The 12219-nt window shown below is 37.3% G+C and overlaps 1 protein-coding gene across 2 annotated transcripts in view; it reads left to right on the top strand.

The window, feature by feature from the left end:
• ephb2b (eph receptor B2b) overlaps positions 1-11299 on the top strand; it is a 182630-nt gene extending 171331 nt beyond the window's left edge. Inside the window, exons 14-16 of one of the 2 annotated variants that reach the window (XM_073876124.1) lie at positions 3227-3441; positions 6987-7142; positions 9511-11299. In XM_073876124.1, coding sequence (XP_073732225.1) covers positions 3227-3441; positions 6987-7142; positions 9511-9619 — 480 coding nt within the window. In that variant the 3' untranslated portion in view covers positions 9620-11299. The remainder of the gene's footprint in view (positions 1-3226; positions 3442-6986; positions 7143-9510) is intronic. The other variant, XM_073876125.1, reaches the window with a different exon arrangement.
• Positions 11300-12219: the final 920 nt, after the last annotated feature.

A 12219-nucleotide genomic window follows, 5' to 3' on the forward strand; every position in this document is an offset into this window, starting at 1 on the left:
TTCATATAAAAAAGTAAATAAGGAGGGACTTATCAAGCTTTTTGGTCTGAAAATTATATAAAGACATTTTTGCAACATTTGCGTCATATAATTGAAAGAAAGTGAGACATTTGCATTTGAAACAACATGAGACACCGATGACACCATTTTCATTTTTGACCGAAGCATTCCCTTAAACCGCTAGCAATACAATTCACCTGTGCCTCACTCATGGTTTCTGGTGAACAAAAAGACAATTTCGCATGCAAGGCACGTTAAACTCTTCCTGCCCTTGACAAGAGCTCCCATTTCCAGCATCCCTCTGGGTGGCTGAGAAAAGGCAAATTATGGGTCCAGATAATGAAAATAGTTTCAAATTGAAAGTGTGAACGCTAATGCGCTAAGAGGGAACGCAGACCTCGGCAGTTATCTTATTAGCAGCTCCAGATAGTGTTGCCGTCCTCCCATCGGGCTGGCCGTTTGAGGAGGCTGAATGAGATTAATCAGGTCTTGAATGGAGCTTCGTAATGGCTGTGATAATGAGCTGGGGAATGGCGGGTCTCAATCGGGTCCTGCTCATCATTGCCAGTTGGTCGTGCATCTCGTTTTCCAACTCCAAGGCGGCGGTTACGATTTGTTCTGCGTTCAACTTAAGAATTCGATCCTTTATGATGCAACGTTCTTATGTAAACTTTCATGATCAACATAAATGATTGTTGTTCAACAATAATCCCTTTTGAATTTTTTTGTTTTCGCCCTTATACACCCCACTGGACAGTCCTTCAAGAAAACGCTGAGTTTTATTGTGATTGTTGCAGGCAAAAATCCTTGATCTTGCGCAGAGTTGGAAAGTAACGAATTACATTTACTCACGTTACTGTAATTGAGTAGTTTTTTTGTGTACTTTTACTTTTTTGAGTAGTTTTTAAAATCTGTACTTTTACTTTTACTTAAGTATGTTTTGTTTAAAGTATTGTACTTTGCTACATTTTAAATCATATCCGTTACTGAGTAAAAAAATATTTAAAAAAGCAAAGTGATAAAGATGCGCAACGGATGATTGATGGGTGGGGGAACGTGCGAAAAGAACCATGGAGACGGACGAGACAGGCGCGAATCCTCGAATCTAGAATCCTCCACCTCTCCCCGCTGTAAAAAAGGTAACTTTTACTCTGAGTAAAGTTAAAATGATTTACTTTTTACTTTTACTTGAGTAGATTTTTAGATCAGTAACTTTACTTTTACTTAAGTAAAATATTATTAAAGGAACTTTACTTTTACTTGAGTACAATATGTTAGTACTCTTTCCACCTCTGATTTTGCGGCACGTTTTCTTAAAAAATGCGATGGAATATGCGGGATATATTTATGCAATTTTATGCGATGCAATGGCGGAAACTTGCAAAAACTGTGTGACCTTACAAAAACTGTTTGCAGCTTTTCATTGATGCTCACGTCGCATAATTCCTAACATTCCCATGACAACATTTTTCAACTTTCTGCTAAAATATATATGAATTTTTGCTACGAAAATGCAGGTATTATGAAATCATGCAAGCCCTGTATATTTGCGAGCAGACATTTATGCGGCAAAAGTGCAGCGTATTTAAAAAATGCGGCCCCCGCATAAATATGCAGACTTTGGCTGATTTTGCATTGAATCGTGCAATTGCATAATCGTGCTTTTCTGGAGGGACTGACTGGATTAAATACAAGTGATACAGTGGCATAGTCAGCAGTTGCCCATTTCAAACACTTGCTGTGGATAAACTGTATCTGTTTCACACATTTACCCAAGCTGTGCACTTTAATTTGGCGGAGGACAAAGCATATCTAAACGCGGAGTGACGTTCTTGATTTCCTGTTACAACTCGCAGCACATTTTCCAAATGTTCAATTTAACCAGTGTGTATATTACAGACCATGTGTTAATCATATTTAATCTGACAGATGTTGCGTTGATTGGAAATGAGTAGGAGGAGCGGGACTCAGAGTCAGAATGAAGCTGCAGTACATGCACAGCGCTGCCACAGATGCAAGAGAAACTCAAAGACCTCTGTGTCTTTTTTAAATGATCAGAGATTAAATCCATGTACTGCCAAATTGCTCTTATCACCACCTATTTTATAAACACCGGCCTAGAATCTATTTATGTGTGTGAGGGGTATTAAAATAACAGCTGAACCGACTATAACCTCTTATTTATAGTGTGCTTGTGAGCAGTGTAAAATGTTGCTTGTGTCAACGTGAAGGTTGAGCGTGATCGTGTGTGTTTTTGCGGCCAATGACAAATGGGTTCCTGGCGTTCCCCTAAGACCCAAATAATGATCACGGTGCATTTATGAAGACTGCAGATCAATCCACTGTCTCCCGTGGTGTTACAAACCCTCCCCTCACCAGCACCTGCCTCGCGCCTTCACACAGCTATCAAAACATCAATGTTTTATGGCAGGACTATACATTTTGTTAACCTAAATTAAATCGAATACATTCTTAGGTTGTTTACTGATTTGAGCCGGAGGTTTAAACATCTACTGATTATGATTCCTGTAACTCAACTAGCAATGCATTTGCATTACTGTATGCAAAGGTTGTAGGTTTGAGTCCCAGGGAACACACACCTACTGATAAAATGTATAATGCACTGTAAGGATCCGCCAAATACATACATGTAAATAATTCAATATTGTCTTATCCTAACATACACATTTACATTTTAATGTCAGACTTTCTAATCATTCAAACTTTAAACCTGAAAAATATCACTGATTTCAAAAACTCAAGGTCATAGGACTTTGATGGCTGGTGTGAAAGAGTCTCGAACTGGTTTTGAAATAGGAATTCCTCGTTTCCATTATAGGAATTTCCTTGATGTTTTGAATGTTGTTTTGCCAATTCTGCAGATGTTAAGATTAATGTCACCAGATGTCACCAGAATAACATTGTGTTGTATAGATAATTTTCCAGCAGATGTGTTTACGACTATATCATTATAGCTGTAAATTTTCCAGCTATTATTGCAATTTAAAAACACTTTCCGTTTATGCAGCCAAGTCAAGTTTAAATTTCATCTCTGTTTTTTTTCTGTTCCAATGGCAAAAATCCAAAATAAAATGTCATAAACTAAACTGAATTTGCTTGTCTACTGCAAAAATATATAGCTCTCTTCATGGGACTTTATAGTTCATCCCTCTAAACTTTGAAAAGTTAGATAAAGACCCTCACAGATCTGTGTCTCCCCCTGCAGGTCATTAATGCCATCGAGCAAGACTACAGGCTGCCCCCTCCCATGGACTGCCCCAGCGCCCTTCACCAGCTCATGCTGGACTGCTGGCAGAAGGACCGGAACAACCGGCCCAAGTTCAGCCAGATTGTCAACAACCTGGACAAGATGATCCGTAACCCCAACAGCCTGAAGGCCATGACTCCTTTGTCATCAGGGTGGGTTAGAAAACATGCAGTGTGAGTGATTACAGTTTGCTTGGATGATCAGAAGTGGTTGATGGCAAAAGTATTTCTGAACATTTAGTAGCTCCTAAACCAAGTGAGCTGCCTAACTAAAAACATTTTAAGGGTTGTGCTTTTCAAAAAGAGACATTAAGGTGCTTTCTAAAATCCTTAATTTAAGCTAAATTCTAATTAAATGTGTTTTTGTGTTCTTCACAGAGAAAAGTAATAAATGACCATAAATTAAATGATCAATTAAAGCTGCAATTCAGAACTAATTTAGTTTAAAAATAAAGAAAAACAAAAAACTGTGGGTCTCATTCACTAAGCATGCGTACGCACAGATTTGTTCGTAAAAATGTGCATATTCAAATCATGATTCAACAAAAACGTACATACTAAAATGTATTTTAAATGTATACAAAAACGTAAGAACAACTTAGACCACATGTACCCAATAATCATGAACAAGGAAAAAATATCTAAAATATATAACACAGATATATATTATAGGGCAGTGGTTCTCAAACTTTTTCAGCGTGTGGACCCCCTTGGGTACGGTGCATCACTTCGCAGCCCCCCAAAAGAAAATGTATGACATCAAACATTCCAAAACTTAATAATTTTAATTAAACAAAACATATTAAATTATACAATGTATTGATGTTGGTTAGTAGCCTTATTTTGGAGGTTTCATTACACAGAATTTATCATAAATTAATATATTTTATAAAATGTCATTAACTCTTTCACCACCAGCGTTTTTTAAAGAGGTGCCAGCCAGCGCCAGCGTTTTTCATGATTTTCACAAAAGTTTAATGCCTTCCAGAAAATGTTCTTCTTCAAATATATAAACATACAATATACCAAATGAAAGAACAGACCCTCTGCTTTCAAACAAAAAATGGTTTCATCCTACCTTCAGTAGTTCTTTTGTAATCAGCTTTTAAATATGGGTACGTTTCTGCAAAAACACCACATTTTGAGCAAAAAGCAGAGATAATTCAATTTTTGTGACGGACTTTTCATAGACATCCCATTCAGAGCGATCTTTAAAACAGACACGGACATGCAGCAGCTTGCCATAGGGCAATACTTAAAAAGTTGCGGAAGGATAATAGCGGTATTGCGGAAAGTTGGAAATACTCGTCATTGGCGGGGAAGCGTTTTCTCTTGATTGACGAGATTTCTCGTCAATGGCGGGGAAAGAGTTAAACTGGCCCCCCATGGCATTATCTCCAGTTTGAGAACCACTGTTATAGGGTTTGTTTTCCTTGTTCATGATTGTTGCGCGCGTGTGGTCTAGGTTGTTCTTGCGTTTTTGCGGACATTTGGAAGGAATTTTGGTATGGAAGTTTTTGTTGAATCATGATTTGTGAGTTAAAAAAAGTCTGTACGAACATTTTACGAACAAACTTGAGGGTATGTATGCTTAGTGAATGAATCTCTTTACTTTACCCCATTTTTAACAGTAAGCTTATAATATTTTATAAATTGAGCTATCAGCTTCAATTTCACAGGAAATGTAAGTTTGACATAACGTAAAGATAAGTACATAAAGTAACCTGCAATTTTAATTTTTAAACAGAGATGTTAATATAGAGGAAAAAGTCCAAATGTATTGTGTGTGCTGGGTATTTTCATAATTTGTGACCACTAAACCAGTCATAAATCGCACAGGTATATTTGTAGCATTGGCAACAAAACATTGTATGGGTCAAAATTTATAGATTTTTTTATGCCAAAAATCATTAGGATATTTTGTAAAGATCATGTTCTATGAAGATATTTTGTAGATTTGTACCGTAAATATATGAAAAAATGATTTATCATTAGTAATATATGTTTCTAAGGTCTTCATTTGGACAACTTTAAAGGCAATTTGGCAATATTTGGAATATTTTGCACCCTCAGATTCCACATTTTCAAATAGTTGTATCTCGGCCAAATATTGTTATATACTAACAAAAACCATACAACAATGGAAATCTTATTTATTCAGCATTTGATTACCGTAAAACTTCAAATAATAGCCCAGGCTTTTATTTTCCCAAACCTATCAGCACACCGGGCATCTAAAAGAGACAGGCGTCTATTTGGGACTTGGCTATTATTTGAGTTTAACGGTATATAAATACATCTCAATAAAAAAAAGAAATTACCCTTTCGCTTTTGTGGCATTTTACTAAAGTTGTTGCCTGTGTAGGCAAAAAAAAAAAACCATCAAGACAGCTCACTTGGTTTTGCAACAGAGCTTCACTCATCTGACATCATTTTATTCATGTAGCGAATAGTAGATGTGATAAATCACATTTATGTAAAAAGTCATGACGATGTTCAAACACTATATCATTTATAAAGACAGTGCCCTTTGGGGAATGAAGTATATACTCAGAAGTGTAACTTTACACTATGGTATGCCACGATCATAATGACGTTCAGTCCAAACTCTGCAACACTGCCGCATTATTGTAAGAGGAGAATCATCCAAGATATGTGATATACATGTGGTTACAAAAACAACTTCAGTACTTCCTTTGAAGTTTCTTTTTGACACTTTTTTCTACTATTTAGGGCTTTGCATATTAGGGGGAATTTTCTATGTCTGACCTTTTGCCAGAACCAGAACACTGACTCTCTCGCGTCCTTCAAGTCATATATACAAAACCAAATGGAATATGACCGTAATAGAAATGTCTCTTTCAAAACCGTTCCCGTAATGTTTTCAATCTGGTGTTAGATGCTTCGGTTTCACTTCTTATACCTGTGGTGGAATTTATCGATGCCAAAGAGCTTGTGTGCTGTTTCTTTTGGCATTGAATTGCTATGTAAATAAAATCATCAAAGTTTGACAGATCGAAACTGGAAGCTTGAGCCAGTCATAGATTTTAAACAACTATAAAGCCGGTAGACAAAAAAACATTGGGAAACGCTCTAGACTTTCTCTTGTGGACAAATGTAATATGGCCCAGTTTCTTCTGTGATGGCGAGAGGGTTTTAAACTCTTCCCACAAGCCCCTTTTTGCCCAAAGGCTTATACGCCACAGAAATGTTGCTAGAAAGTACAATCATCTGGGGACATTAATTGCATTTTGGAAGAATTAAGCAGGGCAGAGGATATTTTGTACTTAAATTCTCCCCTAACATAATTTTGTCCTCTCAAGAGATCAAATCTTATTGACCCAAGAAATAATATAGCCCATAATTCCCAAATGAGTCACAATAGCTAAAAATATGCATGTTTTTTTGGATTGCTGATCATATGCCAAATAAACGTGAACCACACTTTTAAGAAGTTTTAAAGAAAGTTAGTAAGTCTTACTTAAGGTTAATTCAGCAACAAACCTGTATTCTGTTTTAGTTGTAATTTTATTTTACTTTATGTATAAGACAAGTGTTGGAAATTAGCTTTAGCTATAACTACTCTTGTTTGAGTTTTGTATATTGTATATGTCCTAATCAAAACAAACAAAATAAATAAATACATTTAGAGATCTAACATGTACAGTGTGGAGGTGATTGCTATACAGTTAACAGTCTCTCTCTCTCTTCCTCTGTAGTGTGCACTTGCCCTTGCTTGACCGCAGCGTGCCCGACTTTTCCAGCTTTAGTGCTGTTGATGACTGGCTTGATGCTATTAAGATGGGCCAATACAAAGAAAACTTCGCCAACGGCAACTTCACCAGCTTTGACCTTGTTTCCCAGATGACTATGGAGTAAGTACGACAAAGTGCATATAGCAATTATTTTTTACAAAAATTGAATTTGATATGATAATCATGGATCTCATATTCCTGATGCTTAGATACCAAGGCTAAACAAAACATGATACATATTTTCTGACCCATCTCATATATGATGCAAGTGGAAAAATGTCATCCACTTTTCCCCAGAAAAAAAAAAACAAAGAAATGTGTGAACAAAAAGTTTCATGGCCTGTAAAAACTGTTTTATCCAATACCCCTCCATTGGCAGTTCTAGCAAGGAGTTTTTAACCCAGTGTTGTCTTTAAAAACCACCAAAACACTACAGGTGACACTAAAATAATTTAACACATAAGAGGAAATTGTTACTTAACATCTCTTGCCATACAATAAATTTATAAGGACCAGGATCTGTCATGGTTAAAAACGAACAAAAAACAACAGAGCACCATTAAAGGATTACTCCACTTTCATAAAAAAAATTCTTGATAAATGTTTGTGTTGTCGAAAAAGAAAGTTTTTTTTAGGAAAACATTCCAGAATTTTTCTCTATATAGTGGACTTCAATTGGACCCAACAGTTTGAAGGTCCAAATTGAAGTTTTAATGCAGCTTAATAGGGCTCTAAACGATCCCAACCGAGGCATAAGGTTCTTATCTAATGAACTGATTGTCATTTAAAGTGCACCTATTTCATGATGATGTTTTGTGTATTTGGTATAATACAATGTGTTTGTGTGGTTTATGGTAAAAACACATTATTTTCCACATACCGTACATTTTTGTAGCTCCAGATTTCTCTCTCTTCCTGAAACGCACTGATTTGAAAAGCCCCTGATCGGCCAGCTAATCTGTATGTTGCGACTGGCCTGAATACCTCTGACGTCAGTCGGAAATGTGACGCACCTTACCCTGTTTTAAAGATTCGTGCACAATGCAATGCTAACAGGAGTTACAGTCCAAGCGAGAGGAATTATGATAATGTCGGTCTTGTCTACATCACCAATCTCAGAAAGTAAACTGTTGCCTACAATTCGTGTGTTTGTTGTAGTCCAAGAAAAGAGATTTACGTTGGAGACGCACTCGCGTCATTGTTTACTTTGGGGTACGCATTTTATGTACCTCGTTAACATGTACTAATACACACTTACACACAAAAGGACATTTAAAAACGTGAATTGGACAATAGGTGCTCTTTAAAAATACGTACTTTTTAAAGGTGCCATGTGTACATTTTACTGGCATCTAGATTGCAAATTGCAACCAACAGCTCGCCACAGCACAAACATGTCGTCGTCTGAGCCAACGTAGGGACGAAATGTGCTCTGTATAGCAGTTTTTCCATTTAGGGCTACATAGAAACGTAAAGCCAATTTCCATGTAAGTGGACCAGCGGTGTATGTAGATTAAAACAGCTCATTCTAAGTTAATAAAAGCATTATAGTTCATTATGTAAGGTCTTTATACACCCCTGATAATATAGTTATGTAAATTATATTGCATATCAGTCAAGAGATCCTTTAAAAATAACACAATTTACCTTTAACCACAACGTATTTTCTTGCACTAATTCTGTGATGCGCCTCCGCGACCTTATGTTTTATGTAATCACATCGAAAGGTCACGCACGAATAACACTTATTAATGTGTTTGTGTCAGTTTATTGTTTAAAATGTTCCATACTTGTGCGTTTCACATACGTCATGCATGATTTTTCGACGTGATTAAAACTAAATTTTTTGTTCCGACTGAAGAAAGAAAGACATCAACATCTTGGATGACATGATGGTAAATAAATTATAAAAAGTGGACTAATCCTTTAACAGTCCATATGATTCATGTTCTACATCCAAAGTCCTCTGAAGCCACATAATACTGTAGTTTTGTGTGAGGAACAGACAAAACTCATTAATCACTGATAATCTTGGATTACTGGAGGATATCAGTAGATTACAGACAGAACAGAATGTTGCTGTTTCACTTTGAAGCATACAGCACATGTAATAAAGTCTTTAAACATGGCAAACTTTCGACTCTTATATCTGAAGTCACCTGTCAATAAATAGTCTATCTGGATATAAATTCAGAAATAAATGCTGCCTCTGTTGCTTACTGTTTTATGTCACCTGTAAACTGTTCCTGGCCAAACCAGACACGCATCCGGATTAAAACAAAGAAAGTGTTGTTGGTTTATAGATGCTTGAGTTGTGAAACAAACAGAGGATGATATGGATTAAGGAATTTACCTGTTATTCAGTCTTGACCTGACACGCTGAGTTTACTTTGGCATGCCAGAATATAAAAATGTATTACTACAGCTTTAAGTACTGTATCTGCTCCAGATCGCTCATGTTATGTCTTGTCTCTTTCTGCGTGTGCAGGGACATACTCAGGGTCGGAGTGACGCTAGCAGGTCATCAGAAGAAGATCCTCAACAGTGTTCAGATGATGAGGGCCCAGATGAACCAGATCCAGTCCGTAGAAGTTTGACCACCAGTGTTCCCATTGGACTGCGAAGAGTACAAAAGGAGGAGCGGGGGCATCGTGAATGGACGCGATGGGACGGCCACAGACCCAGAACCTAATTTTCTTCCGGATCACCTGCCTCCTCCTCCAAAACACTCTCTTCTTTATCCGTCACATCAGAAAGCCCCGTTAACCCTTAGCTCTCCCTAAAGGACTCGGGAAAGCTGCGTTCGGAAGACACGGTCACAACATCTGATCCTTTAGCTTTAGCCTCCACCGATCACAGGACGTCCATTCAATCAGCCTCCGCCTCACATATTTCTTTGACTCTTTTGTTTCCTTAGCAATCATTTTGTGTATTTTATTTTTATTCCGTCTTCTTTTTTAAAGAGTTTTTGTAAAGAATTTTTAAAAAGCTATGAATCTGTATAAAATATTTAGATCGGCGTACAATTGTGGACTGAAAACTAGGTGGACTGAATTGAAAGGCTACCCTTTAAAAGGGCAATAAAGAAACAGGAGATGCCCCACAATACGCGATTTCTGAGATTTTCTTTATAATATATAACGGTGAAAATCTTGACTAGGAATAAACTGTCTACTTAAAGCTACATGCGGGACAACCAGCGGGATCGCGATCCCTCGATTACATCCGAAGGAAAAGACTGTGAACACCATGAAATGGAACTTCCTTCTGGGAGCATTTACCGCCTTGAAGAAAATATGAGACTTTTTGCTCTTGAAATGACTGCGAACAAACAAACAGAGGGAAAAAAGTCTACTCGAAATAGTCGAATTTGCGATGAACATTTTTCATTGCTTGGGGGCAAAAGAAATATTCAACAGATGTTACAACCGCCTGCCAAATAGACCATCATTCCTTTGTACCTCGTCCTGTACATATCAGATGCACTTGACATTGAGAGGTCATCATCCTGATGTAGTCGAACATTTCGTTTCAGTTTCAGCATTAGATGGATTTACGATGACATTTGATGGATTTTCTTTCACGTGTGCGTGTGCGTATGACTCCAAGTGGTCAACTCTCATATTCTTCCTCCTTTTTAAAAGGTTTGGGCTTTACTTTGAAAGACTGCATCAGATAATACCCCCGACCTCCGACAGTGTATAAAGGATTTTTTGCCTGTATTGCACGTATACACACATGTGGTCTTCCATCATCCATCGTGTGCGTGTATGTGTGGGGCCGGATGAGCGTGCGTGGTACAAAACTACGATTTCACAAAAAAAGGATTTGATACACTTTGAAGATCACTGTGTTGATCTATATATTTTTGCCACCAAAATATGTCATTTCTTTCAAAAAGATGTTTTATAATGAGCTCGTAGGCGTTTTACTACCTGATGAAGTATGCAGTTATAGGAGATTTCCGAAATAGGTGAGTGATGTTTATTGTGAAGCATAGTTTTATATGAAAGGTTTCTGAAACGGTACATTCACCAGTGTGTTACATGAAGAAAAACATAGGACATCAACAGTAGACAGCTTATGATATTAAGCTGGAGGCCATTTAAAGACATGAATTTTGTAAACTAGTCCTTCCTGACATGTATAGGTTTTATTTTTGAAAAAACAAAACAAAAAAAAAACATCCATAATCCGTTCGGTACACTTCCACAAAACTCTCTGAGATCTCTTCCCTCATGACATCTGTACCCAATACAACTATGTATATAACATAAGTCCTTCTCAGAGAGATGTTTCTTAAAGCTGTGTTGAAATTTAGTGTACAGAATCATTTCTATGTCTTGTTGAAATTGAACGGAGAGTCGATATTGTAAATGTTCAATTTGGGCTTTTTAGTTTTGTACAAGACTGGGCTATAAGATGAGCAGCTTCATGACTGATGCGTGTGTGTTGTGTGTTTGCACGTGCAGGTACATCACTGTGGTTAACAGTATACTTCATGCTCAGCTGATGAGGGTCTTACTTCATAACCTCAGGGTTGACATGCATCTTTAAACTGCTTTAAAACTGAGCTCAGACCAGCACAGGTAACCAGTCTACAGACTGATCCAACTCTCAAAGTGCTGATAAAGTTATCATACGGTCTGCAGTGTTGACCATTCTCTGTTCTTCCCATTACACAATGCTTCCATTAAAATGAAGATTCAGATTGTTATAATGTTACATTTTAAATACATTTTACAATCTTGTTTGCTTTAAACTTTAGAGACAGCTTTAACCGCTTTTCACTTTCATATCACGTCTGGTCGGGACACGTTGTAGGTCAGGGAGGTGAAAGACAGATTGAGATAGAAGGAAGTTCTCACATCATAAAACTTCAGAGATGGTGCCAGCAGTCTAGCAGTCACCTTTGCCTGTATGTCTAGAGCACTTTCTCTCAACATTTCAAGGCTTAAGGCCGAAGTATGGTCCATTTTTTTATGTGTACCCGTACAGTGATACTCCGGGCTTTACCTGTACCAGTACTACAGTATGGTTATCCCTCGTCTTCCTCAAAATAACACTTTATACTTCATACTCGCAGGACTGTCACTTCCAGTGTTGGGGAAAGTTACTTTTAAAAGTAATGCGTTACAATATCAAGTTACTCCCCAAAAATGTAACTAATTGCAGTACTTAGCTACTTTTCATGGAA

The sequence above is a fragment of the Misgurnus anguillicaudatus genome, chromosome 14 (genome assembly GCF_027580225.2).
Source record: "Misgurnus anguillicaudatus chromosome 14, ASM2758022v2, whole genome shotgun sequence".
NCBI lineage: Eukaryota > Metazoa > Chordata > Actinopteri > Cypriniformes > Cobitidae > Misgurnus > Misgurnus anguillicaudatus.